This window comes from Ovis aries, chromosome 5, assembly GCF_016772045.2.
Source record: "Ovis aries strain OAR_USU_Benz2616 breed Rambouillet chromosome 5, ARS-UI_Ramb_v3.0, whole genome shotgun sequence".
Classification (NCBI taxonomy): domain Eukaryota; kingdom Metazoa; phylum Chordata; class Mammalia; order Artiodactyla; family Bovidae; genus Ovis; species Ovis aries.
Window position 1 is genome coordinate 51903380 of NC_056058.1, and position 25639 is coordinate 51929018.

At 43.0% G+C, this 25639-nt stretch overlaps 1 protein-coding gene across 4 annotated transcripts in view; it reads left to right on the forward strand.

Moving 5' to 3' along the window:
• ARHGAP26 (Rho GTPase activating protein 26) overlaps positions 1 to 25639 on the forward strand; it is a 482086-nt gene that overhangs the window by 442273 nt on the left and 14174 nt on the right. The window contains exons 21-23 of one of the 4 annotated variants that reach the window (XM_012178663.5): positions 17967 to 18077; positions 18213 to 18242; positions 24358 to 24449. In XM_012178663.5, coding sequence (XP_012034053.1) covers positions 17967 to 18077; positions 18213 to 18242; positions 24358 to 24449 — 233 coding nt within the window. Of the gene's footprint in view, positions 1 to 17966; positions 18243 to 24357; positions 24450 to 25639 lie in introns of all 4 variants that reach the window. The other 3 variants (XM_004008912.6, XM_004008913.6, XM_012178665.5) reach the window with 3 other exon arrangements.

Consider the following 25639-nt stretch of genomic DNA (forward strand, 5'->3'; position numbering starts at 1 on the left):
TAGGCACAGGCATTCAGAAGAGGCTGTTCCAGAGCCGGGCTGTCTCACTTCAGTCCCAGCACCACCATTCTCTGGCTCTTAGAAAATAACTCAACCTCTCCAGCCTTACCCGTACCTCTCTGCAAAGTCAGGGCAGCAACCCAGTCTCTTCGGTTATTGGGACAGTCGGGGACCAAAAGTGTTCAGCCTGGAGTCTGGCGGGTTGTAAGCAGTCTACACCAGTGGGAGTTGTTACTCTAGAAGCAAGGCTGTGTATGCTGTTGCTGCATCTTGTTTTAGCAGAGAGTGACAAAGGGGCTTTTTTTGCCCTTGACACTGATTCTCCTTTTCCAGCTTCAAGGCTGACCACATAGCCCCCCTAATTTGAAACCCCGAAATGAAAAATGGAAACACTCCAACTCAAGGGAAACTTTCCCAAACTCATCCAGCTTAAACTGTTCCCTCTCTTTCCAGAACCTTTTTAGTTCTTTTGACCAAATCACAGATTAGCACTGACATTTTATTAATACCCTGTTTAAGAGTTTATACTTAACTATACGTGACATGCCAGGAAGCAACAGTTAGAACTGGACATGGAACAACAGACTGGTTCCAAACAGGAAAAGGAGTACATCAAGGCTGTATATTGTCACCCTGCTTATTTAACTTAGATGAAGAGTACATCATGAGAAACGCTGGGCTGGAAGAAGCACAAGCTGGAATCCAGATTGCCAGGAGAAATATCAATAACCTCAGATATGCAGATGACACCACCCTTATGGCAGAAAGTGAAGAGGAACTAAAAAGCCTGTTGATGAAAGTGAAAGAGGAGAGTGAAAAAGTTGGCTTCAAGTTCAACATTCAGAAAACGAAGATCATGGCATCTGGTACCATCACTTCTTGGGAAAAAATGGGGAAACAATGGAAACAGTGTCAGACTTTATTGTTTTGGGCTCCAAAATCACTGCAGATGGTGACTGCAGCCATGAAATTAAAAGACACTTAACTCCTTGGAAGGAAAGTTATGACCAACCTAGACAGCGTATTCAAAAGCAGAGACATTACTTTGCCAACAAAGGTCCATCTAGTCAAGGCTATGGTTTTTCCAGTAGTCATGTATGGATGTGAGAGTTGGACTGTGAAGAAAGCTGAGCACCAAAGAATGGATGCTTTTGAACCATGGTGTTGGAGAAGACTCTTGAGAGTCCCTTGGACTGCAAGGAGATCCAACCAGTCCATTCTAAAGGAGACCAGTCCTGGGTGTTCATTGGAAGGACTGATGCTGAGGCTGAAACTCCAATACTTTGGCCACCTCATGTAAAGAGTTGACTCATTGGCAAAGACCCTGATGCTGGAAGGGGTTGGGGGCAGGAGGAGAAGGGGACGACAGAGAATGAGATGGCTAGATGGCATCACCGACTCGATGGGCATGAGTTTGGGTGAACTCTGGGAGTTGGTGTTGGACAGGGAGGCCTGACGTGCTGTGATTCATGGGGTCGCAAAGAGTTGGACACGACTGAGCAACTGAACTGAACTGAATACATGACATATTTGCCATGTCAAAAATAATAATAAATTCCATGAGAATAAATCAAAAATTTTATAGGAACAAAATAATTCCTGGGAGGAGGAGAAAAAGGATAAGTCTATGCAGAATACCATTTTGTCCCTATAAGCCTTGGTAACAATAAGGAGGGGAGCTGGCAGAGGTATAATGTGGGCCTCGGGGGATGGTGTTATAGAGAGCTTACCAAGAATACCTTTGTATGTGAATTAACATGAATATAGTGACAAAAAGTGAGTAGAACTTCAGAGGTGTTATACCTCTCTTTCATGTAGTGAAAGAGAGATCCAGAAAATGGAGGTGTAATAACTAGGGTGTCTAGCTTTGTGCTTGGTCCTGTAGAGGTCTGGGAGATATGGCAGTTCCCACCAGAGAAGACACATCTCCAGGCTGATTGTTTGGTTGGTTTGGGATTTATGTCTTCTGAAAAGGAACGAGCAACATACTTTGTTTAAGGTACATAGAGACTTCATTGAAAAGGCACACATTTATTTCCCCCAACAGAACGACTTTCTGGCTTTACCAGGAAACAATTTCTTGCAGAAAAACTATGTCTTGCTGTTATTAGTCACTACTGGGAATTCTGTTACTAGCCACTACTGGGCTTCCCTTGTGGTTCAGCTGGTAAAGAATCCACTTGCAATGTGGGAGACCTGGGTTCGATCCCTGGGTTGGGAAGATCCCCTGGAGAAGGGAAAGGCTACCCACTCCAGTATTCTGGCCTGGAGAATTCCATGGACTGTATAGTCCATGGGGTCGCAGAGAGTCGGACACAACTGAGTGACTTGCACTTTCACTGGGATTTCTGCTACAGCCAAGCCATTAGATTTGCTACTAATCTTCTTTCAGTAGTTCGTCCCTTCAGAATGGGACCCTTCCCATTAAGTTCACATGGCGTTCCAGGGAAAGGCTCTCTGATTAAGCAGAGAGACTGTGAGCGTGCTTAGGAGGGATTGGAATTTGGTTTTTTAAAATCCCAAATGGTTAAAATAAAAAGATGCCGTGATCTTTAAGAGAAGGAGCCTTGAACATTCTCCTATGTGGATGTCTCAGCTGAGATGTTACTCCTGAAAGAAGCAGCCCCATCCTTGGAATCCGGTTTACCCCACCTGCTCTTTCCCGCTTGGCACTCGTCGTCACACTGTTTGGTATTTTCTTCATAGCTCTTGAAGAAATGATGTGCTGTTTACTTGTTTGTTAACACACACACACACACACACACACACACACACACACACGAGAATAGTGTTCCTAAACAATTTTAATCACTTAAGTGATCAAAATATTGTCATTAAAAAAAAATATTTGGGGTAAGTACCTCCAGTATGTATTTGTTGGTTTTATTTATTTATAAAGTATTTACCTATCTTACTAATTGTTTTACACACGTCAGAAAGCATATATAAAATAAAAATCTTATAAGGATCAGATGAAGAATGCAGGTGGAAATTTTGATATTTTCCTCCACCCAGCCTGTGCTCTCATAACCTGCCTTGACCTTCTCTGTGAGTGAACATAAGGTGTCTAAGAGCAGAAACCTTTTTCCCCTGTTTTCTGCTGTGTTCCCAGTGCCTGCAAAAGTACCTGCCATGTAGTAAGTGTGGAGGAAGTATTTGTTTAGTAAATATTTATCATTGGATAACAAATAAGATTAAGTCATAATTTACTCTGCCAGGCTTTGAATAGCTGTGGTTTTACAGCATCTGTGCAGGGCAAGGTGGTAAAAACCCTGGGTTTTAGAATCAGAATGCCCTCCTGATACAATATGTGCTGAGTAAGGGATTTACTGTAATGATTCAAATCCTTCACCAAAGAGGTAATTACAACTTCCTTGATAAGAGCAGAGCTCAGGCAGGCAGACAGGTGGTTTCGAGTTTCCCTTATAACAGATGGCACAAATGGACCAGCTTGAGGCTTTTTGAGGAAATTTGCTCATAAACAGCCTTAAAAAAAAAAATATATATATATATATATATAGTGTGTGTGTGTGTGTTTTCCAACACATGCTTTCTAAATAAAGTGGAAAGGCTGCAGAAGACTGAGGACAAGAGCACATATTATGAAGGATGCTGTGAGGAACAGGCCTCTTTTGGTTTGCCTGAGTGGCAGGAGCAGCGAGCCTGGCATGCAAGACAGGGACTCTGCGCCCCATGGAGGCTCACTGTGCTGAGAAGGTGCCAGAGTGCCCACTGTGGTGAGCCTCCCCATCTAGGCACCCTTTGTTTGTTTTTTTCCTCTAGCACCGTGAACTGTATTATTGCCTTCTCCTGTAAGTTGAAATATCTTTTTTTTCTTTTTAAGGAAAATCTCTGTTGGTTCATCTCAAGATTTTTTTTTTTTAAACACCAGGCAGATGGCATAGTGGCCAAGATTTAGGGGTAGTTTCAAATCTCAGCTCATCCACTGATTAGTTAATTGACTTTAGGCAAAGATCCTTCAGTTTTACGAACTTCTGGTTCATCATCTGAAAAATCAGAATAATAGTACCTGTCCCTGTGATTGTTTGGAAAAATTAAATAAGGTCATGCCTCCCAAAGCTTGGCAGAATTACTGGTATATACTAAGTATTCAATTAAAGTTAGTATTTGTTACCATCTTCTTTCACCTTCCTTTTGGCTCACTATAAACATCTGCAGGTGAAATAATCCAGACACAAAAGATCACACATTGTAGGACTCAGTTTTTTATATAATGTTGGAAAAGGCAAATGTCTAGCGATTGAAAGTGGATCAGGTTGCCTGTGGCTGGTTACAGGAGCAGGGCTTGGCTGCAGGTGGCAGGAGGGACCATGGGGGGCTGATAGAAACATTATGGAGCCAAATTATGGGTGATTATTACACAGCTCTCTCCATGTTGTACATTTACAATGGATAAATTTCATAGTATGTGAATAATCCCTCAATAAAACTACCTTTAAAAATCCTGCTCTCCCAGGGATGCAAAACGGTAAGTAAATGTTGACTTGATGGTAACAATAGTATAGACAGCTAATAATCAAAATTAAGAGGAGAAAAATATTAAATGACCATCACCACCTTGCCTGAAATAGACGTACACATTTTGTATTAGCTGATTTTGCTCTTTGGAGTTATTAAGTAGGTCTTGGGAAAATATATGCTGCATTTCTGCAAAAGCAAATGAGAAGATTGGTAACTGAGAACAGAAATGTTCAAAATGTGAGCCTTGTGGCACTGAGGTGCTTGAAAGTTTTAAATGGTGCCTGGACAGCCTTTTCTTCTTCATTTTAACAATAATGAGGCTTAATTATTTAGAGTGGATTGACATAGTTGTTCATGTGTTATTAAAAAGAACAATGTAGAGAAAAATGTTAAAATACTTCATATTTATATTATATTTTGTTCAGTCACTATGTTGTATCTGACTCTGCAACCACATGGACTGCAGCATGCCAGGGAAGTCTATGTCCTGGAAAACTATCTCCTGGAATTTGCTCAAACTCATGTCCATTGAATCAACAGTGCCATCCAGTCGTCTCATCCTCTGTCATCCCCTTCTCCTCATGCCCTCAATCTTTCCCATATATAATATATAATATTATGTATGCTACATTATATATTAAAACACATACTATGGTGAAAAGATAGGAGGCTGGGTCACAGATGACTGAGTTTAGGCAGCACTACACAGTAGTCAGAAGGAAAAACACCACAAGTGAGCAACCAGAATTACAGACTGAGACACAGGAATCCTTCAAGTCTAGACCAACATGCCTGTCTCCCTCCCCTCCAGGAACAAAATGTCTGAAATACCCCTTATGTGGTACTTGTTGGGCATAACCACCCTAGACAAGCAAACAAGCAGCTGTACATAGAGCTGTCACGACAACACTGAAGTGAGAGCTGTGCTTTTTTGTGATATTCCGATGTCTGGCTTCCTTGGCTACCAAAAGTCTTACCCTGCACTTCTGGTGGATCCACAAACCTTTACTAGTTGCTTTGATCCTGTGGAGTTTTTGGGGGGTTTTTGTTGCTGTTTTCAGCCTTTTAGATATTATCAATTCCAAAGAAACTGACTAAGCACTCACAGTTTACAAGAGCTACCAGAAGAGTAGCATAACTACAGTGCAAAGTGGGGTCAAGACTAAAGAGAAATAGTCCTTAAGGATTCAAAAGAGAAAGACCTTCCTTTGCTGTGATAACAGAGAAGCCTCGGGAGGTAGTTCAGACTTATATGGACTTTGAATGGTAGATGGCAGTAGTTAGTGGCAAGGGAAGAGACCTTCCAGGGGAGAAAAACATCATCAGCAAGAACATGGCAATAGAAAGCTTACAGCATGCCCACGGCACAAGTAAATCAGTTTGACTGGAACAGGGGTTGGAGAACGATGGCCCATGGTCCAAATCCAAGCAGTGACCTTGTTTTTCTTTGTTTGCTCTTATTTCTACTTTATGGCTCATGAAGTAAGAATGGTTTTTACATTGTCAAACTGCTACATTTAGAACGTTTATGTAACTATGTAATAACCATAATTTTGCCTCTTGTTCTACAAAGTCTAAAAAATATTTACTATATGACCCTTAAGAAAGTTTGCTGACTTGGAGCAAGTAATGACTCCAAAGAAGAGCACTGAGGATGTCTTGTTAAAGACATTCAAATGACAGGAACCCAAGTAGCCTAGGGAAAAAGTGGAAATCATAAGCTTACAAGTTTGGAAAATCTCAGAGTGAATCTAACTTCGAGCACAATTGAATCCAGGAGCCCAAATTATTATTTTAGTTGGCTCCTTTTCCCTCTTGTAAAAAAAAAAAAAAAAAAAAAACAAAAACAAAAAAAACAACTTCATTTGCAGAAAGATGTTTGCCATGTAATAGGAAAAAAGGGCTCTCTGGTCATCCTTAAGCCAATACATTTAGGTTTTGCATTCATGAAGAAGAGCATTCATATATTAGACCCCATGAATGAACTGTAATCAGTTACCTGTCCATTCTTCACTCACTGTAGCCAGAAGGAAGGAGGTCCTCTGATTGACTAGCCTAAATCACATGCCTGCCCCTGCAGTAGCATCGGTAGGACCCTGGACCCTCCTGTATTGCTTGGGGTCTAGAAGAACTTCTCCAAATGAACCAGAAGAAAAGGAGATGGAAAACTGGTGGACACAAGTAAGTTGTAATTACACATTCCACTCTAGTAGGGCAAGCAATGTATTCTACATGCAGTAGGTATTGGAGAGTTAATGAGTGGGAAACAATGTTCATTGAACAACATTCAACAAGTTGTTATTAAGCTATGTGTTTAGGAGGTTTGTGTGGTTAGGATAGATTAGATAGGGTGGATTGAAATGGTAAAAGATAAAGAAACCGGGCTAGGGATTTTAAAATAGTCAAGGTGGGAAGGCTTTGGTCTTCACCCAAGAAGCAGTGGGGAATCATTGAGTGTTTTATGTAAAGAAATGATATGATCAGACTTGCATTTTGAAATGATCACTAGAAATGGTTCTTTTGGGTTAAACATCTATATTGAAAATCTTGTTGACATTGTTAATTGGCTTAGTCACTCATAAACTGTTCAGGGTAAATTTGGATCTACCTCAGATCTGAAAAAATAGAAATTTCAATTTTGTGAGATTAGAACTAATGGTATTTTGCTGTGTCTGTTTTCATTGACTTCTCAGTGGGTGTTTGCTTTTGGAGTATAAGAACTAGAGAATATAAAAATCATTTTCCTTCAGTTTGTTTTTGTTCACAGATGTTAAACCTCTTTTTTACCACTGGAAAGGGTGACTTTGCTGGAAAATCATTTAAAGTTTTTTCCAGTCAAGTCAATAAGCTCCCCAGAAGCAAACGAACAAGGGGTGAAAATCACTGTGAACCTGGTGAGATTGCATTTCTTCATTGCTGCCCGAGCCAGCCATTGTGGAAAGTGAGCGTGGTCGAAGGGAGAAAGTGGGTTTTGTGCATGGTCACATCTGTGAAGCAGGGCCAGGGGTGGAAAATACAAATGGAGTAGGGAAGACATTTGAGGAGGTTAAAGTCAGCTCAGAGACAATTTTCCACATGTTTAGACTAAAGAATAAACACTAGAATTTTAGGGAAGCCAGCTATTTGCTTGGGAGGGGACAAGCAATGTCCAGTGGCCTTCACATTAAAGTCCACGCCTCCTTATCTCTCTGTTTCATGCGCCTTTCACGGTATCCAGACCAAGTATTGTACTGTGTAGTGTAATTTAATTGTCCTGGATATTATCTTCAACAGAAGTGCTTTTTCTGTTGCTGAGAATTGTGGACATAGCAAAATATTTTAGACTCCTTTTTCAAGGAATCCTCTTTCCCCAGGGTTACTGTTAAGCTGAAGTACCTTGGGCCACCTCTGCTAATTTTAGATATTCCTTTGTTTTCATCAGTGGACATTTAGATTCTTATTAAGTCCTTTTACCTCCTTTTCCTCTCCCTAGTCCAAACAGGAAATATTCCCTGAAAGCAGACTGCATAGAAAGGGATGCCAGATGGCCAATGACTTGAGGCAGTGTTGTTAACTTGTTGTCCGGCCAACTCAGAATGCGACATTGGAGATGTCCCCCTCCTGGGGGGAAGGAAGACACCGTTGATTTACTGTAATAACTTTACCTTAAAAAAAAAAAGGTCTCTAGAGCAGTCAACACAATTTTTCAGTGAGGACAGAGGATGGAAAATTTAGTCCTTGCATATGGAGGGGCACTCAGTAAATATTTGTTGCTTGTATTTGACTGAAAAAGAAGAGAAACAGTAAAAACAGTTGGGAACTGCCAACTGTATTATGCAACCTAAACCACAGATTGGTGTAACAAAGACAAAATTGTCATTTTGCCCTTTTTAAGCATCCCTCCTCTAAAGAATAAAAGTAGCCATTTGTATGATTAGGGAGAGCATTTCTTCTATTAACATGTATTAACTTTTTGATTTTAAATGTAACATATTAATTGTAGAAAATATGGAAAACATTTTAAAAGCACAAAGAATAAAAATCACCCAGAGAATGCTATTAATATGCTTACTGTCTGTAGGTATGTCTTAAGATAGACGTGTACATATTTTTTATTACATAGAAGAGTGCATGAGACATATACAACTTCACAAATTGATCTTAAGCAGTTGCCCCCCAGGTAAGAAGTACAATGTTGCTGGGACCCAACAACTCTCACTTTCTCCTTCCCTCTAACAAGCCTTTCCCTCTCTGTGGATAACTACTAGTCTGATGTTTATTATAATCAATTCCTTGCTTTTATTTATATTTTAGCTCTTCAATACAAACTCTGGGGGCCTTCCCTGTTGGCTCAGACAGTAAAGAATCCACTCACAATGCAGGAAACTCAGGTTTGATCCCTGGGTCAGGAAGATCCCCTGGAGAAGGGAATGGCAGTTTTTATTTGCAATAGTAAGGTCCCATGAAGTCACTGCAAACACTGAATTAGCAAATATCTAACTATTGCTCCTATGGGAAATACAGGATTAGGTTCCTACAGCCTCTGTTTACAATGTTTTTTTTGTCAATTTATTAATCCATAACCTTGTTTTACATGGATTTCTATTTAAAGACACTTTGTTTAATATTACTATTGATTCATTAGCATTCAGCTCAGGACCAGCAGGGCTGTAAGTCATACTGAATAAAGCTTCTTAAGCACGTGTATTCTTTGTGAGGCATATCCCAGCCTTCTTGTACATAAAGTCATTGCAGAGCTGGAACAGAAGGCAGAGCATCCCTTTATTCAACCTCAGCTGAGAATGTGCATGTTGGGTGACTGAAGGTTTTCATCACTCCATATGTGTCCACAAATGACTATGAAAGCACTTTGAGTATTGATTCTGGACTTACAAATAAATTTTAGCAAATAGGTGAATTCACGACTGCAGATCCACAAATGACTAACTTATTTAGCGCATCCCTAAAATGCAACATTTTGTTTTATTACTTTGAGTCTGGCTTCTTTTGCTCAATAGTTTTAAAAGTCATTCTTGTGTAATAGCTGTAGTTTATTCATTTATTTTCACTATAGTAGAATGAACAATTGTATTAATATACTAAAACTGTTTCTGCATTCTGCTTTTGCTCAACTTTTAGTTTGTTTTGGGGCTTCCCCAGTGAGTGGCTCAGCAGTAAAGTATCTGCCTGTAATGTCGGAGATGTGAGTTTAATCCCTGGGTTGGGAAGATCCCCTGGAGGAGGGCATGGCAACCCACTCCAGTATTCTTGCTGGGAAAATCTCATGGACAGAGGAGCCTCGGGGGTGGGAGGTAGGGAGCAGGGACCACAGTCCATGGGGTTATAGAGTTGGACACGACTGAAGCAGCTGACCATGTTAGCTTGTTTCCAGTTTTTGTTTTTTACAGATAAACTGCTCAACACATTCTCATACATGTCTTTTGGTACACACATACACACTGTGCTCTAGGGTACACATCTGGGAATGAACTGCTGAGTCACAGAGAGTGGTAAATTATTCATTTTTGTACCAACCTGTTGTCCAAAGTGAGTAGAGCAGTTTACAGCCATCCTTCAACAACGTATAAGAATTCCAGTGATTCCACTTCTTGTAAACACTTGGTATTTTCAGTGTTTTGATGTTAGCTGTCTTAGTTGTTCTGGTAGGTGAGCAGGATCATCCCCCTGTGGTTTTAATCTATGCTTCCTGCATTACAGAAAGTGTGAGCACCTTTTTTTGCAATTTCTTTTCTGAAATCCCTGCCCAAATGTCTTGCCCATTTTCGACTTGGTTGTCTGCTTTTTCTTACTGATCACGATCAGTAGGAGTTCTCTGTATAGTCTTGTGTGTGCTCTTTTTTAATGTATTTATATGTTGTAGACCATCTTTTGCTGTCTTTTAACTTTGTCTTTTGATACGTAAAAGTTCTTATTTTAATATAGTCATATATATCGATACTTTGCTTTTATGCCCTATTGGATAAGTTTCGATCCCAAGTTCCCAGAATTATTCCCTGTTTTATTGTTTGCCTTTGGCATTTAGACCTATAATCCGCTAGGAAACTATCTGTTAGGTATGATATGTGGAATTGATCGTGTCATTTTTTTCTGTATAGATATTTGATTATCCTAGCACCTAGTGGAAGAGTGCTTTCCATTAGTATTATAAAGTAATATAGGCTCATGATTTAAAAGCTCAAAACAGTATAAACAAGTGTAAACGTTTAAAAAGTGAATGTCCAGTCCATGCCTGTGGACTCAGTCCCCATTCTTAATCCCCTGAGGCAGTTACAGTTTCTTGCCTGTAAATTTTAAGAATAGTTTAAAGAACCCTAGCATTAGAATGGTGGCTTTAAGGCAAACTTAAGTTGTGCCTCAGGACAGAAGATCGAATCTAGTGTCACTATCACTTTTCTGTTTGTTACGGTGAATGCACTTGTCTTTGCAGTATCTTCATAGAGAATGACAGTTGTATTGCACTCAGTTTAAGACAGTAAGGAGATACTTGGATTTCTCTGCAACCACTTCAGTCTTATGAAATAGCAAATGTTACCTTATGGATCCTTTGAAGTGCTCCCAAAATGTTTCTGAGTTTCATTAAAAATAGCTTCATAAATTGTGAGGTTATTTAGTTGAAGTAAATACATTTTAAGAACCAATTCTGATGTAGCTAAAATGCAATTTTGAAAAAGATTGAGGGGCTTTAACAGAAAAGAATACTCCCCTTGGTAAGTTATGTGCAGTGTAGAGCACACTGTCCCGTTTGCCCTGCTGGTCCTTTTTCTCTTGAGGGTGTTCCCCTGCATGGAGTAACTGAACTCAGATCGTTGTCTTTTTACTTACATTTTACCATTGCATCTTTACTTACAATCCAGAGTTTTGTCCTCTACCTCGTATTTCTTTATTATTCTATGTGAGAAGGTTCAAATGATTGGCTTCAGAGAACCTTGAGGATAACAGATTCCCTATTCCAAGATTTTGGATTTCATTTAATCACAGAATTATATGTCTTTCCCAAAATATTCCATCTGAATTTGACACTTGTTTGGAACTTTAGAAAAATAATTTTTTAAGCTAGAAAACAGAGCTGCTGCCCTGTAGACTAGTCAAGCTCTTTTAAAAGCAAATTATTTAAAAACCATTTTAAAAGCAATTGCATATAATTGCTAAGGCCTTAAGGGGATTTCACCAGCCAGTCTCATTAAAATAAGAATCAGGACTCTGTTACTGTCTGAATAAAAATATGTATTAAATTATATTAGATGAAGGGAAAAAAATCTGTAAATACTGTGTATACTTGTAAGAGTCAGAAAAGAATACAGAACAATGCATCTTGGGGGCTTGTGGTTTTCCTCTTGTAAAGTTGTGTAGCACATACTGAAGATTCAGGATGTAGACAAGATACACGTAAAAAATATGTTCAAATTTCCAACAAATAGAAACTGGTTTTTGTGTCATCTGGGGCTTCCCAGCTGGTAGCTCAGTGGTAGAGAACCGTCTACGGGAGGAGGTGATGCAGTGCAGGAGACAAAGGAAACATGGGCTCGATCTCTGGGTTGGGAAGACCCCCTGGAGGAAATGGCAACCCACTCCAGTATTCTTGCCTGGAGAATCCCATGGACACGGGAGCCTGGCAGTCTACAGTCCATGGGGTTGCAAAGAGTTGGGCACGACTGAGCGTCTGGGCACTTTTTATCATTTACTCTGATTCACCACTATCCAGTTTACTGGTATTCCTTTTGACCCTGTTTTCCAACTGAAGTTTGATTTTCCTTCTGTTTTTATGGCACTTTAACTGAGGACATAAAGAGAGATTTTCCAAGGAAGAAAAATTCCCTAATTTGGGATTAGATTAGATGGGACGTTACAAGTTTTCATGGGATTTTCTCTTGTCTCTCATTATAGGAGGAAAGAGAAAGAAATGCAGGCCTCCTGCCTTGAGTTTAATAGCACCATCTGCTCCAAGCCTAATGGGAAAGGGGGACTGAGGGAGCAGTCAGTCCAGGCCTGAGATCCATGACCCAGAACCTGGCCTATAGGTCACAGACCACTGCCTGGCAGAGAGATGTCAATGTCGATTTTGTGAGCTCTCCCTAGTACACTGCCAACAAGACACTCTTTGGCTCCCCTATGTACCTCATCCCTCCAAGTTAGTCTTGTCTTTGAGGATCCTACACTAAACCAACCAACCACCACTCCCCATCTCTCTTGGGTGAGCCACACCACATGGCCAGGGGTCCAGCACCCCCCAGGCTGCGGGAGTCTGGCTCTATCCATCTGTTTGTCTCCTTTCCCACTCGTCCTTCTTGGCAGAATGTCCTTTAGAAAATTAAACTTTGCTTCCAGATAGAAACAACACAGGAGAGGAATTGTATTCATTTTTCTGGAAATGCTAGGAAAGAGAAGAGGCCAAGGTAACTTTGTGGACTGGATGGGGGTGGTGGGGAAATCCATCTGATTTTTCAAATTGGTAATTCTCTGTGCTGGTGGGGCCATGGTGAGAGGGAAGGGGCAACCCCCATACGCTATTGGGGGGAATGCAATTCAGTCTAAACTTTCTGCAAAGCTGTTTGCTAGGATGTATCAGGATCCTTAGAAAAGGCTCCTAGCCTTTGACCCATTAATTTAACTTCCAGAAATTTATACTTAGGAAACAACTGGAGACAAGCAGTGGTCTGCTATAAGACTGTGAATTGCAGCACTACTTCTTATGGCTGAGGGGGGATACTAGTTCGAATGTACACAATAAGAAAAGAGTTTCATAAATCAGGCCATACCCTACAGTAGACTCCCCTGTAGGTCTGAGAATACTCTGGGGGGTTGTAGAAAGGCCATCAGGGGGTCATCTGCTAAGATTGTGGTTTTGAAATTATTTTTCTATCCTAACATCAGTTTCTTTTTAGCCTCATTAATGAGGAAAGAGTTTTATGATTTTTGGAATATATCAAAGGTTAGTTAATGACAACAGAAAATGCTTACATGAAAAAAGCATGCTACTATGTATGTAGTATTATCCACAACACTCCCCCTCTCCGAGAAAAGTGAAAAAAATTGCCAAGTAATTATCAGTGAAATAAATTATGTATGATTTTACTGCTTTTCTTCTGATACTTTTTCATTTCTTCATCATCTATAATTTTGTATATCAGAATTAAAGAAGACCAGTTTTCTTACTGATGGTCAACTGGCTGCTTATCTTATACCAGCTCAGGATTTTCCACTCCTGTGCTTTGGAGCCACGAGAGGGTCTGCCACATCCGTGATCAAACTGGGAGCCTGCTGGGGCAGCCCTGTCTACAGCCCAGTAGGCATGCCCTGGCTGGTATATCAGATGCCCCATCAGTCAAGTGAGTCACCACAGAAGGGTGTCAAGCTGATGATATTGCCACACAACTGTACTTGAACTCTCAGCCACATCCCAGCATGATGCCAGGCCTTTGAGCCTTATCTTCCTAAACCATTATTTCTTCCCTGTCCAGTGAATGTCACAGGGACTGGCTGGGCTATATGACTCCTTTTGAGGACACTGTGGATCAGCAAACTAAAGCTGATGCAAGTCTCCAGTTGAATCAAAACCAGACCAGCAAATGTTCCTTAAAGTTTAAGCTGTTGTTGCTGTACTTGGGCCTTGATGTGGGGGGGCTGGCAGAACCCCAAGAATATTTAGGGAGAAAAATGTGCTAGGGCATTCAGCTGGACTCTGAGGTTGTGAAGAGGCCTTCATAGATCAAGTGCTAAGAGTGTAGTTATAAAATTATTTTCTTCTAACCTAACATCAATTATTTGTTATCTTTGGCCTCATTAATGGGAATAGAGTTTGAGGATTCAATATTGGAGATTTCAGAGCCAGTAATACCAAAGCTGGCCAGTTTTAGTTTGTTTTGTCTTAGGTTTTTTACCATTGCTGTTGTCACTTTAAGTAACCTATAGCCAGACACTTCTGCGGTCAGAGGTTAAGATTATACACATAGTCTTTGGCCATTATCGTCATCCCTGTGCATCTTATTTTCCACCTATATGTTCTCTGGGTTGCATCAAAACTGATATATAATGTGCTCTATATTTCTCGGAGGAACATTTATATGTTTATGTCATTCTGTTGCTACCAGCATCAATCATTGTGGTATATAAGAGTGTTCAGTAGTATTGTTGACATTTGGTTTTGTTAATGTGACTCTGGAGCACAAGCAAAGTGTAATTTCAATCAGTTTAAAAATCATAGAAGTACTGTGGAGTGTACATTTTATTGTTGTGCTAAAATGTAGTGGTAATAAGTTCTAAATTGGAGTTATTTTATAGAAAATAAATGTTATTGCTATAACTAAAATGCAAGCCAACAGATGAAAATCTGCTAGTTGTTAAAAAGCACAGTTAATAATACTATGGCAGTAGACATGGAGATTGAAGAGTAACTTCTTATGATCGTTGTGATTGTCCTGCGTTGCAACCATTGTTGTTGTTGTTCAGTCACCCAGTCGTGTCCGACTCTTTGTGACCCCATGGGCTACAGCACTCCAAGCCTCCCTGTCCGTCACCATGTCCTAGTGTTTGCCCAAGTTCATGTTCATTGCTTCGGTGATGCCATCCAGCATTCTCATTCTCTGATGCCGTCTTCTCCTTCTGCCCTCAATCTTTCATAGTTTCAGGGACTTTTCTGTTCACATCAGATGACCAAAATACTGGAGCTTCACCATCAGTCCTTCCAGTGAATATTCAAGGTTGATCTTGTTTAAGATCAACCATAACCCCAGATAATTTCAGCCATGAACTGAGTCACCAAGAACCACTTAGATATCCAGGGTTGTGTTCATAGACTATGTTCCCAGCTATGCCTTTAACCAAAGGAATGATTCTTGGTACAGTTGAGGTAGGAAGCTGGAGGGATTTCCTGCTTATTGTTGTTTAGTTGCTGAATCATGTCCAACTCTTTTGTGACCCCCATGGACTGTAGCCTGCCAGGCTCCTCTATGCATGGGATTTCCCAGGCAAGCATACAGGAGTGTGTTGCCATTTCCTTCTCCAGGGGATCTTCCTGACCCAGGGATTGAACCTGCATCTCCTGCATTGGCAAGTGGATTCTTTACCACTGAGCCACCAGGGAAGCCCTTCCTACTTATAGAAGCCAGTCCAAAAAAAAAAAAAGTCTTAAGAACTTTCAAATTATCCTCTGCTGCCTGCTAACCAAAGGAACAGATTTGTTCAGGCCTCTGGCCTGGGTTGCTCTCATAAACCTCCAGACTGTCGCTGGTTGGAACCTGAGTTGCCAGGCTAGGCTGCAGTTGGAATAGCCAGGCCTTGCTCACTGGGTCATTACCTTGTGGGAGGGTGAATGGTTGTGGGAGGAGGACTAGGGAATGCAGGGCCTCTCTTACCAGCTGCTCTATGGATTAACTAAGGACTGACTACCCAGTGGAAATAAGGCAGCACTCCCTCCCAGGACCCAAGACAGAATCAAGTGTGGGAACAGGTATTAAACTAATCATAGAGTAACTGATCCCTTAACTAATGAAGTTTACTTACTATCTTATCTTATAGTTGTTTTTTAATTTGTCTCATCTCGTGAAATACACTGTATGCTCTGCAAGTCAGAGACCTTGGTAAATGCTGAATTGTATTCCATTTATTGTCTTGATCACACTGTGTGTCCAATAAGTTAGTCATTGCTGGAATAATTGAGAAGAGAAGAGTCATACTCTTCAATTGTAATCTCTTCTATTATATGAATTCCATCTGCTGTATGAATCTACCAGATGGAAGACTGGAGGCAGGATTGAGTATTTTGTTGGGATTTACAATGTGTTGAGTCTATTGGGTCTGTTGCTGCATTCCCATTTTCCCTTGCAAATGTGATAGGCATCTGAAGGAAACTCATAAATCAGTGGTTAAGAAGGTTTCTGGTGGATCTATAAAGAAGCCTGGCATAGCCTAGAGGACCAAAGCAAGTCCTACCACCCAGCAGCAATGCACTATGGCAGCAAGAGCCCTGTGCTTGGATTGGATTGAACCTCAGTCCTGACACTTACAGCCTGAGTATCTTTAGGTAAGCCTCAAATTGGCCCAAGTTCCCATACCTATGAAATGGGAATTATAATGCCTCTTGGCTAGATAGTTGGGTTAAAGGGGATTCGTTAATTTAGTGAATAATAATTTATTGAAAACCTCTTAGGCACTATTTTAGATGTACAGCAGTAAACAAAACGAACAAAACTCCCTGCTCATAGATTTTATGTTCTAGAAGCAAGTACCCATAGTGGCATTTACTAAATGTTTCATTCAGTTAGTCTGAGGATATTCAATGAACTCACACAGTGGGATTTTACTGTACATTTCTGTAGGAATTTATGTTACAACTGTAGATAATTAAGGCCATTATTGAGTCTCTCATCTGAGTTGAAGATATCTCATTAAGTAGGACATTTATGTGTTCTTGCTAAATCCTGGAATGTTTAGACAGTGTGTTCCCTGGAATTGGATTCGTACAGTGCTTGGGTCAGAAAGGCCAGCTGCCGTCCAGGGCTGCAGGTGGTGTGGCTGGGTGGTTTCTGCGTTGTTTTGGTGTTTGTGCTATCTATGACTTAATGCAATTTTACAGAGTTGCTAGATGTTTGTTTGTATAATTTGTGAAATAAGTCAAAGGGCTAGCATGATTACTTAAAAGCCACCAACCATGTTTTAGTGAATGATTTCAACCTTTCCTGTCCAGTTTTTTGATCAGCCACCCAGCAAAAAACAAATTGACAGATTTAAGCTTTCAGTTCATTTTTACATTGCCTTCCATCTGGGACTTTTTCTTCAAGCATCAAAATGCCCAAAATCATTGAAAAGAGAAAGAATAAGCCTGGAAGGCAAACCTCCGAGGGGCCACGGGGTGCTGCACGCAGTCGTGTGCCCTCTCCTGGGAGGTGTGTGTGCAGACCCATCCTCCACCTGCGATCACTGTCCTAATGCAGCCCTTCTCTGGGTCTCCAATGGCACACAGCCCATTTAGTTAACAATGTAAACAGGAAATCGTTTTCTGGCGGACTGGCCTGTGTGGCTCCCCCCCCCCCCCCCCCCCGCCAAAAAAAAGGTCATTTTTGCTGAGACACAACTTTCGAAACCCATAGTGGTGGAAGCTGGAGGCTGGTTATAAGCTAGCCCTGCCCCAGATGGAGGTCAGTGATAGGATGTGTGTGCGGGAACCCATGGATGTGGGTTCAGGGCATTTTTCACTGATGGCCAAAGGCACAACAGACAGGACTGCGGAAGCTCCTATCACCTAGAAAGCAGTTGTTCTGCGGGGCGAAGAGACATGTTAACACCCCGAGGAATTCCAGAGCAGGCATTACTTGGAAGACACGGGGGTCTGGTCTGGAGAAATGTGCCTTGGCGCTGAAGACGCAGTCTGGGTTCAGTGCCCCTCCCGTCTCTCCAACTCCCTGTTGCTCAGCCTCCTCTGACCCTCCTGTGCTCCTGCTGTGGTTTCCCTGTGTGCTGACGAGTTTTTTGGTGGTTATGTCTTGCAGCCCCCCGAATCCAAGCCCAACTTCACCCCTCTCGCCATCTTGGCCCATGTTCTCGGCGCCATCCAGCCCTATGCCCACTTCATCCACGTCCAGCGACTCATCCCCCATCAGGTCTGTTGCAGGGTTTGTTTGCTTTTTTGTTGCTGCCGTTGTTCTCTCATCGGCTTGGTCCTCTCTTCATGCAGTGTTCAGCCTCCTCGTCAACTTTGTTCCCTGCCATCCAAACCTGCACTTGCTTTTTGACAGGCCAGAAGAAGCAGTTCGCGAAGACTCCAGGTAAAATCATGGATGATGATCACTCTGTTCCTGCTTATCCAAAGCTGGTCAGGGATTCCAGCCTCAGAGACCAACTGGGAGGGACCATTTGCATGAACAAGCATGGCATTTCTCGTGCCCCTCTGAACCCTTCCTCCAGTTCCTGAATTTATCTGTGGTGCCTAGAGTTTGGGGAGAGAGTGCTTCTTGAAAGGGCTCTTGTTTAGATTGCTCTCTGAATCAGGAGGCTCTCTGTGCTTTAGCACAAGATAATTTCAAGGGGAACAGTGCTGAGACACGTGCCAGCCTTTTCTTCCCTCATTTTTATCAGGTAGCATCAGGCAACATTTATTCGTGGAGTTGGGTTTTTGGCCATGAATATTGATACCTAGATGATGAGACCCAGACCAGTTAGGAGAGAGACAAATATAATACAGAATAAATTGTTCCTTACCTTCCATGCAGTCCCAGGAACCCTCATGCTCCCAGCCTGCGTCTGTCTCCAGGTGTCATAAACCCTTAGCTCTTATGGGAACAGGTAAAACCTCTTTCTGAGGGTTGACCTAATTCCTCCCTCCAAGGCCCAGGCTGTAGTTTTTCCCTGCTTTGATGACATGCAGACTTAATTCTTTGTATCTGAGTTCTTTGGAAAAAAGAAGCTGTTTAAATGCTACAAAAAAATTCATGAGGATTCTGCAGAGTCCCTCTGCTGTGTATGTCCCCAGCATGTGTGTATCTTGCAGTGATAGGCTCTGCTTTCAGACAGCCCAAACACAGAGCCTACTTATAAGCTTCATCAGTACCTCAGGCCGTGGCAGTGTTTTCTCATCCATCTTTTACTCATAGCTGGTTTTCTCCAAAGGGGAGGCCCAGCAGAGAGGCTTAAATAATCGATAAAGCTGTGTCTCACTTTAAAAAAAAAAAAGAAACACCATGCTATTTATATATATGTACAAGTCGCTCAGTCGTGTCCAACTCTTTGCGACCCCATGGACTGTAGCCTGTAGCCTATCCGGCTCCTCTGTCCATGGGATTCTCCAGGCAAGAGTGCTGGAGTGGATTGCCATTTCCTTCTCCAGGGGATCTTCCTGACCCAGGAATCGAACCCGGGTCTCCCGCATTGCTGGCAGACGCCTTACCGTCTGAGCCACCAGGGAAGCCCCACATACATATGTGGGTGCTCCCCGGTAGCACAGTGGTAAAAGTCTGCCTGCCAGTGTGAGAGGTGTGGGTTCAATCCCTGGGTCAGGAAGATCCCCTGTGGTAGGAAATAGCAACCCACTCCAATATTCTTGCCTGGAAAATTCCATGGACAGAGGAGTCTGGTGGTCTACAGTCCATGGGGTGGCAAAGAGTTGGATACAGCTGAGCGCGTGCACACACACACACACACACACACACACAGGCACACACATTACTTTATTCTCCTCCAGGCACTTCCATACCTATCATTTCATTGTATCTTCACATGAGAATGAGAGAAGAAATGGCCTGAACCATATTACAGAGAAGGAAAACTAAGGCACAGAGAAGTGGCTTGCAGTCACATGGCTCATGAGGTCCAATCCAGAACTCAGGACTTCTTGCCCTCAACCAGCACTCTTTCCTCCAAACACATGGGTAGCCCCAGATTTGAGTTTTCATGCTTCCCAGCCCGATAGCCTGGCTTGCTTTCCTAGGTTTTATGTCTAGCTTTTTCCTTTAAAATGGGAAAGAGAGAGCTTTTCACTATATCCTTTTATCCTCACCCTGGGAATAAGGTAAAAATTCAGATTATACTTTTCTTGACACTCAGATTATCTCCTACTTGTTTCTTAGGTACATTCTGGGAGATGTTAACTTTATAGGACACCAGATATATGGCTTGAATTGTTCTGGTTAGATCATTGATTGCCCCATGAAGACCTGAACCAGAGCCAAAATGTGGCTCCTTCATTTTGATCAAAAGAAAGTAAAATCTTCAGAACATTGGCCCTTGAATAGAATGGGTTGGGGGGACTCAGGACAGTAGAATAATTCAGCTAAAAAAGACTGAAATGTGCTCTGCTTTGACGGTTTTCATTTTTCTATATCTCTAAGCTTTGGGGCCCTATTGCCTGTCCGGTATCTCCACCTCTCTACTCCTGTCACCCAGGAATTTCCAGGTTTTACTCTTTTAGCTTTTCCTTTTCCAGAGTATTTCCAGATTGGCAGAGGACAGTGGCAGCAGAATCTGCACACCCCACGTGTCTGGGTTCATGGTTACTCAGGCCCATTCACTCTGGCCGTTGTTGTAATGCACCATTTGGATGATGCTGTTGCACAGCCCTGTAGGACGCTGCCATTTTGAAATAGGCAAGACAGAGTAGGACTTAGAATTGGCTATCATTGAGCTGACCATGTGTGCCAAAGTGAGCATGGATGGGGACACAGGCGGGGAGCCAGCGAACAGAGGGCAAAAATCCCGAAATTGCTGTTGCAATATGCAGCCAAGAGGTGGGGGCATATACCCATTTGTCAGGTCCAGTGAACCATTCCCCCAAATGCACTTTCAGAACATGAAGTTCCAGATTTCCTTCCCTAGACAGAGCTTTTAAAAATAAAAACATAATTAGACCTAATGAATGGGCCCATGAACTTCTATATAAACTTCTCTGGAAGAGGTTTGGTCCCCCCTCTTCAAAGCATTGCTTTGCTTGTTACTTCAAGCTCAGGAATGGAGATGCCTTGCACAGCACAGCAGAGAAAGGGGACTGGAGGAGTGTTCCCTTTACTTTCACTTGCACCCCTAGAAAAGCTCCTCACCAAATTCCTAACTTGGAATCACACAAGGGCTCCTGGAAATTAGGCCAAAATGATCAGACTATTGCATCTCGCCAGTCTAGCTGAGCCCGCCTCCCTGGACAGTGCAGATAGTGGGTTGTCATTTTGCAGAGCTTGCAAGGGCAGTTGAGGGAAACTCCTCTGAGTGCTTTCCTGGCCCTGTGCCATGCTCAGAGGTGAAAATTAAAAATGAACTAGCAGAAGGTTCCAAGCTTGTTTGTGCCCTTGAAGGCCCCACTGAGGTCTGAAGGGCACCATCGCAGAAGAGTCACAGGCACCCCAGGCTCTCTGTGTCCAGGGTAGAGGTGCTCTGCAGAGAGTAGGGAGCAGAAGAACCAAAGTGGAGATCTTGTATTTCTTTAATCAGAGCCAAAGCCTACAAATAAAACCTGTGTGCCAACAGGATCTGTTTTGGTAGAAACCCTACCTAATGCAAACTGCTCAAGGCTTTTGATAAGGAGAGAGTGTGACATGGGACTCTTTGGGACTCAGTGGGACTCAGTCTAGCAAATTCTTACAAACAGAAAACTTTCCCCTGCGTAGGCTGCCAGATTTAGCAAATAAAATGAAGATTCAGAATATCCAGTTATATTTGAATTGTAAACCACAAACGTTTTTTTAAGTATATCCTGTGCAATATTTGGGCCATACACTAAAATAGTATCCCTCGTCGATCTGAACTTCAGATTTAACTAGCTGCCTCGTGTCTTATTTGCCAGCCCTCGTCTTGGGGAGCAGGAGTAGTTCCTTTTAGAAGCAGCCCTTGTATCCTTTCTCCCATTCTTGGTGCACGTGCCATGGAGGTAGAAGGAAGCCCTCTTGTAAACTGTCAGTCACCTTTTAATTTGAAACAAAAGCAAGATTCTCTCCTGAACTTTGTTCTTATATTTAATATGCTGCTTTATTGAATGTTATTGTTATTAAATCCCCCAAACCAGATATTAGTGAAAAATTTACTCCTCTTGAAAGACAATCTTAGGCATCTGAGGTATTCCCCCTCTTTCCTTCCTGTCAGGTACTCCAGCTGATTTCCCTGGCTTGTCCCTGTTTTGTCCCATTCCTTGTATTTGAGGAGGTTAATAAGTAACCTCTATGAAAACCCAGCCAGAGAAGCCTTGCCTCAGATGATTTTTGCCTCACCTTTTATCTCCCCGTCCCTGGTCCCTGGCCTCTCCCCCCACCTGCCCCGTCCTCCAGGGACAATGACCCTGGCTCATGGCCACTGCGTTCTCCTTCCATGTTCATGTCATTGCAGGCTTCCCTTGCCTGTCTGTTCAGAATTTTGGTTGTTTTAACACTTTTCACAAGCAGATGGTCTCTGCTCCCCATTCCATCAAAAGCAAAAAAAAAACAAAAAACAGCAAAATAAAACAATAAAACTTTAATCCCACATTGGCTGTTTGGCCGTTGGTGGTCAACACATAGACTTGGTTTTGTTAGATTCACAGCCTCTGCCCCTTGTCCTGAACTTAATCCTAACACTAATGATAATTATGTAGGAGGAGCTGGTTTCCAGCTGGAGCTGATACATTCTAAAGGCTCTTCCTCCTTCCACTCCCAGCAAACCCACTTAATGTTCTCCCACTTGCCCAGTTTCCTCCCACCCGGTTATTTCCTGGTTACTAGAAGACCAGAGAAAACACCAGTAAACTGCACCTCAGCAACAAATTCTGAATAGCCATTTATCCACACAATAGACCTGGTACGTCACCTTTCCTTCAGTTTTCATGGAACCAAGACTAAAAGTTTTAAATGCTTGGCCATTGTATAGGTTTCCAAACATCGATGATGCCTCTTTCCCAGAGGGAAGCTGGACTTGGTGACTCCAAGAGTAACAGTTCTGTAGTGATTGAAAATGCCCTGCTCCTTCTGATCATGTCAGATTACCTGAGACCATTCCTCTACTAAATCTCACTCAGTGACTCGAAATGGAGGTTTAGCCTCCCTGGGTCCTTGAGGCCCTTCATTAGCCAAATAAAGGTAAAGCAAATAATACATATCTCTTGAATAACTGTCTAACCCAGACGACTACTTGCTGTTCGGCTACTCTACCCTGGAGCCCCTAAATATGCTTCCTTAGATAGCTTAGAAGAAGAAAGAGGTTGCTTTCAGCAAATGAAGAGCCAGCCTTTGACTGCTAAACATCCATTTTCTTATGACCTTTGAGAAGTCATAGATCCGTTGGAACTGGTTGGATATCAAAACAAAAATTGATTTAGCAGTGCTCGCAACTTGTACTCTAGAACATGGGCTCACAAACTGTAGCTACTGGGTCAGATCCAGCCTGCCCCCTGTGTTTGATAAGCATAAAGTTTTGCTGGAACACAGCCAAACTGTTTCATGTACATCTTGTCTGCGGCTGCTTTCATGCTACAGTACAGAGTTGAATAGAAGCAGCAGAGACCGTATGGCCCATGAAGCCTAAAATTTTTACTGTCTAGCCATTTACAGAGGGAGTTGGCCAACCCCTGGTCTAGAAGAATGGTTCTTAGCCATCGTTGCTCATGAGAGTCACTTGGCGAGCTTTATAAAAATACTAATGTTGGTATCTGCACGTCAGGGTGGAACCCAGACATCTGCATTTTTTGAAGTGATTCTGATTCACGAGTGTCAGCACTCCTTGAATGAGAAAGGCACAAAAAACTGCCACAGTGTCCCTTCTCCCTTCTTCATCCCCACACACGTATACACACGTATGCTCGTATACACACACGCGCACGCGCGCAAATGCACACATGTGCTCATGCCCACACCTTGTCTGCTCCCCGCCCTGCCCTGCCCTGCCCTGGGGGTCTGGGAGTTCCAACTCTGGAATCCTGCTCCACCAGCCCAATGAAAAAGAAGTAACATCTGCAAGAGCTAACGTCAGCCTGGGCCTGGAGCCCAGACCCATCTTTGCTTGAATTTCTCCTTTTCAACTCCTTGAGCATTGCGGCTTTTAGCAGGGTCTGCTGGGAGTGTCCTCAAGAGCAACTTGGAAGCTCTTTTCCTGCCTTCACTTCCCTACTCCCCAGCTAGTCCTACTCCCCATATGGGGCCCAGCCTGCCCTCCCAACTTTTCAGCTCTTGTGACTCCCAGGTCAAGTTTTGACTTGGCACAAGATGACCCCACAAGAAGAGTGTCTTTCCCGGGCTCATGGCTCTTCTCTGCCTATTTCTTGTTTTTACTCTGGTGACCTTTGTGACTTTCCTACCTCATGTTTTGCCATCTGGCTGCCTTGTCAGGCTCTTCCCACAAGAGAGGGCTAGGCCGCTTGCAGGGAAGGGGAAGAAGAGAGATGAAATATCTTGCAGGAGGTTTTTTAAAAATGCTCATTAAACTGTTTTCCCCCAGCACACCATTCCGGAAGGCAAAAGCCTTGTATGCCTGCAAAGCAGAACACGACTCCGAGCTCTCATTCACAGCAGGGACGGTCTTCGATAATGGTGAGTTTTTCAAATAAATAACTGGAGTTGTCAAAGTTGCTTTCTGCTGCTGCTGCTGCTGCTAAGTCGCTTCTACCTAAGGAAAATTTCCATAGAACAGGTAAGACTGAAAAGGACTGTGGGTGTGTGTGGTGGGCGGGGGGGGGGTCTTTTCCCACAGTGGGAGAACAGCTGCAGAGCTCAAGGAGTCACTGTCAAGAGAGGAGAGTGGAGTCGCCTCCTCACGGAGACAGGGCGGTGTCATGGAGACATCATGGGCATTGAATGTGATGGTCCGTGCACAGGCTTTGAGCATCAGGGGGCTGGACAGGGCAGGGAGACAAAGCAGTGGAGAACAGAAATCCTGCAAGGGGGCAGAAGCTCTGGGTGGGGGGCTGCGGCTGCAGGATCTATGCCTGTCTTCTGGGGTTCCAGGGGATTCACTGTCCATGGCAGGTGAGGCCGGTTTCTGAGATGGTCTGGTAGGCTTGGGGCATCGGGTGAGCTCAGGGCAAAAAAGCTGTGCTGCGTCCCTTCTCGTCCTTCCCGTGTTGCCGGGAGCGGGAAGTTGACCCCAGAGTCAAACCACCCCTGCCAAGCGCCAGCTGTCCTGCACAGGCATTCCTGCAGGAAAATGGATACAGGCCCCTGCCCCAAGGGCCTCGGGCTTGCTTGATACAACATTTCCTTGTTGCATTTGTTTGTATTCCTCCCTCAAAAAAAAGGGAATATTTTTTAAGATGAAAATTGATGAAGTTGATGTCCCAATGTGTCATAACTTACTATTGGCCTTGAGAGAAAAATCAGGATTCTGGGGAAAGGCCCAAGTTTCTGTTGTGGCTGAGATTTCCCCAGATGTAGTTCTCCTTGGGGGTTAATCCCTCTAGATGCCTGGGTGAAAGGGTCTGTTTGTTTTGCTCAAAGGAGGAAGCAAAAACCAGCTGCCTGGTTTCAGGAACTGGACATGCTCTGGGCCTCCCTCCTGGACCTCAGGTGGGGCGGGGGCAGAGTTCCCCAGCAGGGGTGAGTGAACACTGCCCCCTGCTCCCTCCCCGTCCTGATCACACAGTCCTGCCTAGAGCTGGACCACACCTCCTACCACCTGCCAGAGACCTGGAAACGTGGGACTGCCAGGGCTCCTGTGTAGCAATGAACAGCCTGAACTTGAGATTCAGGCCACTGTAGCGCAATCCCTGGCTTGATCACTTGCT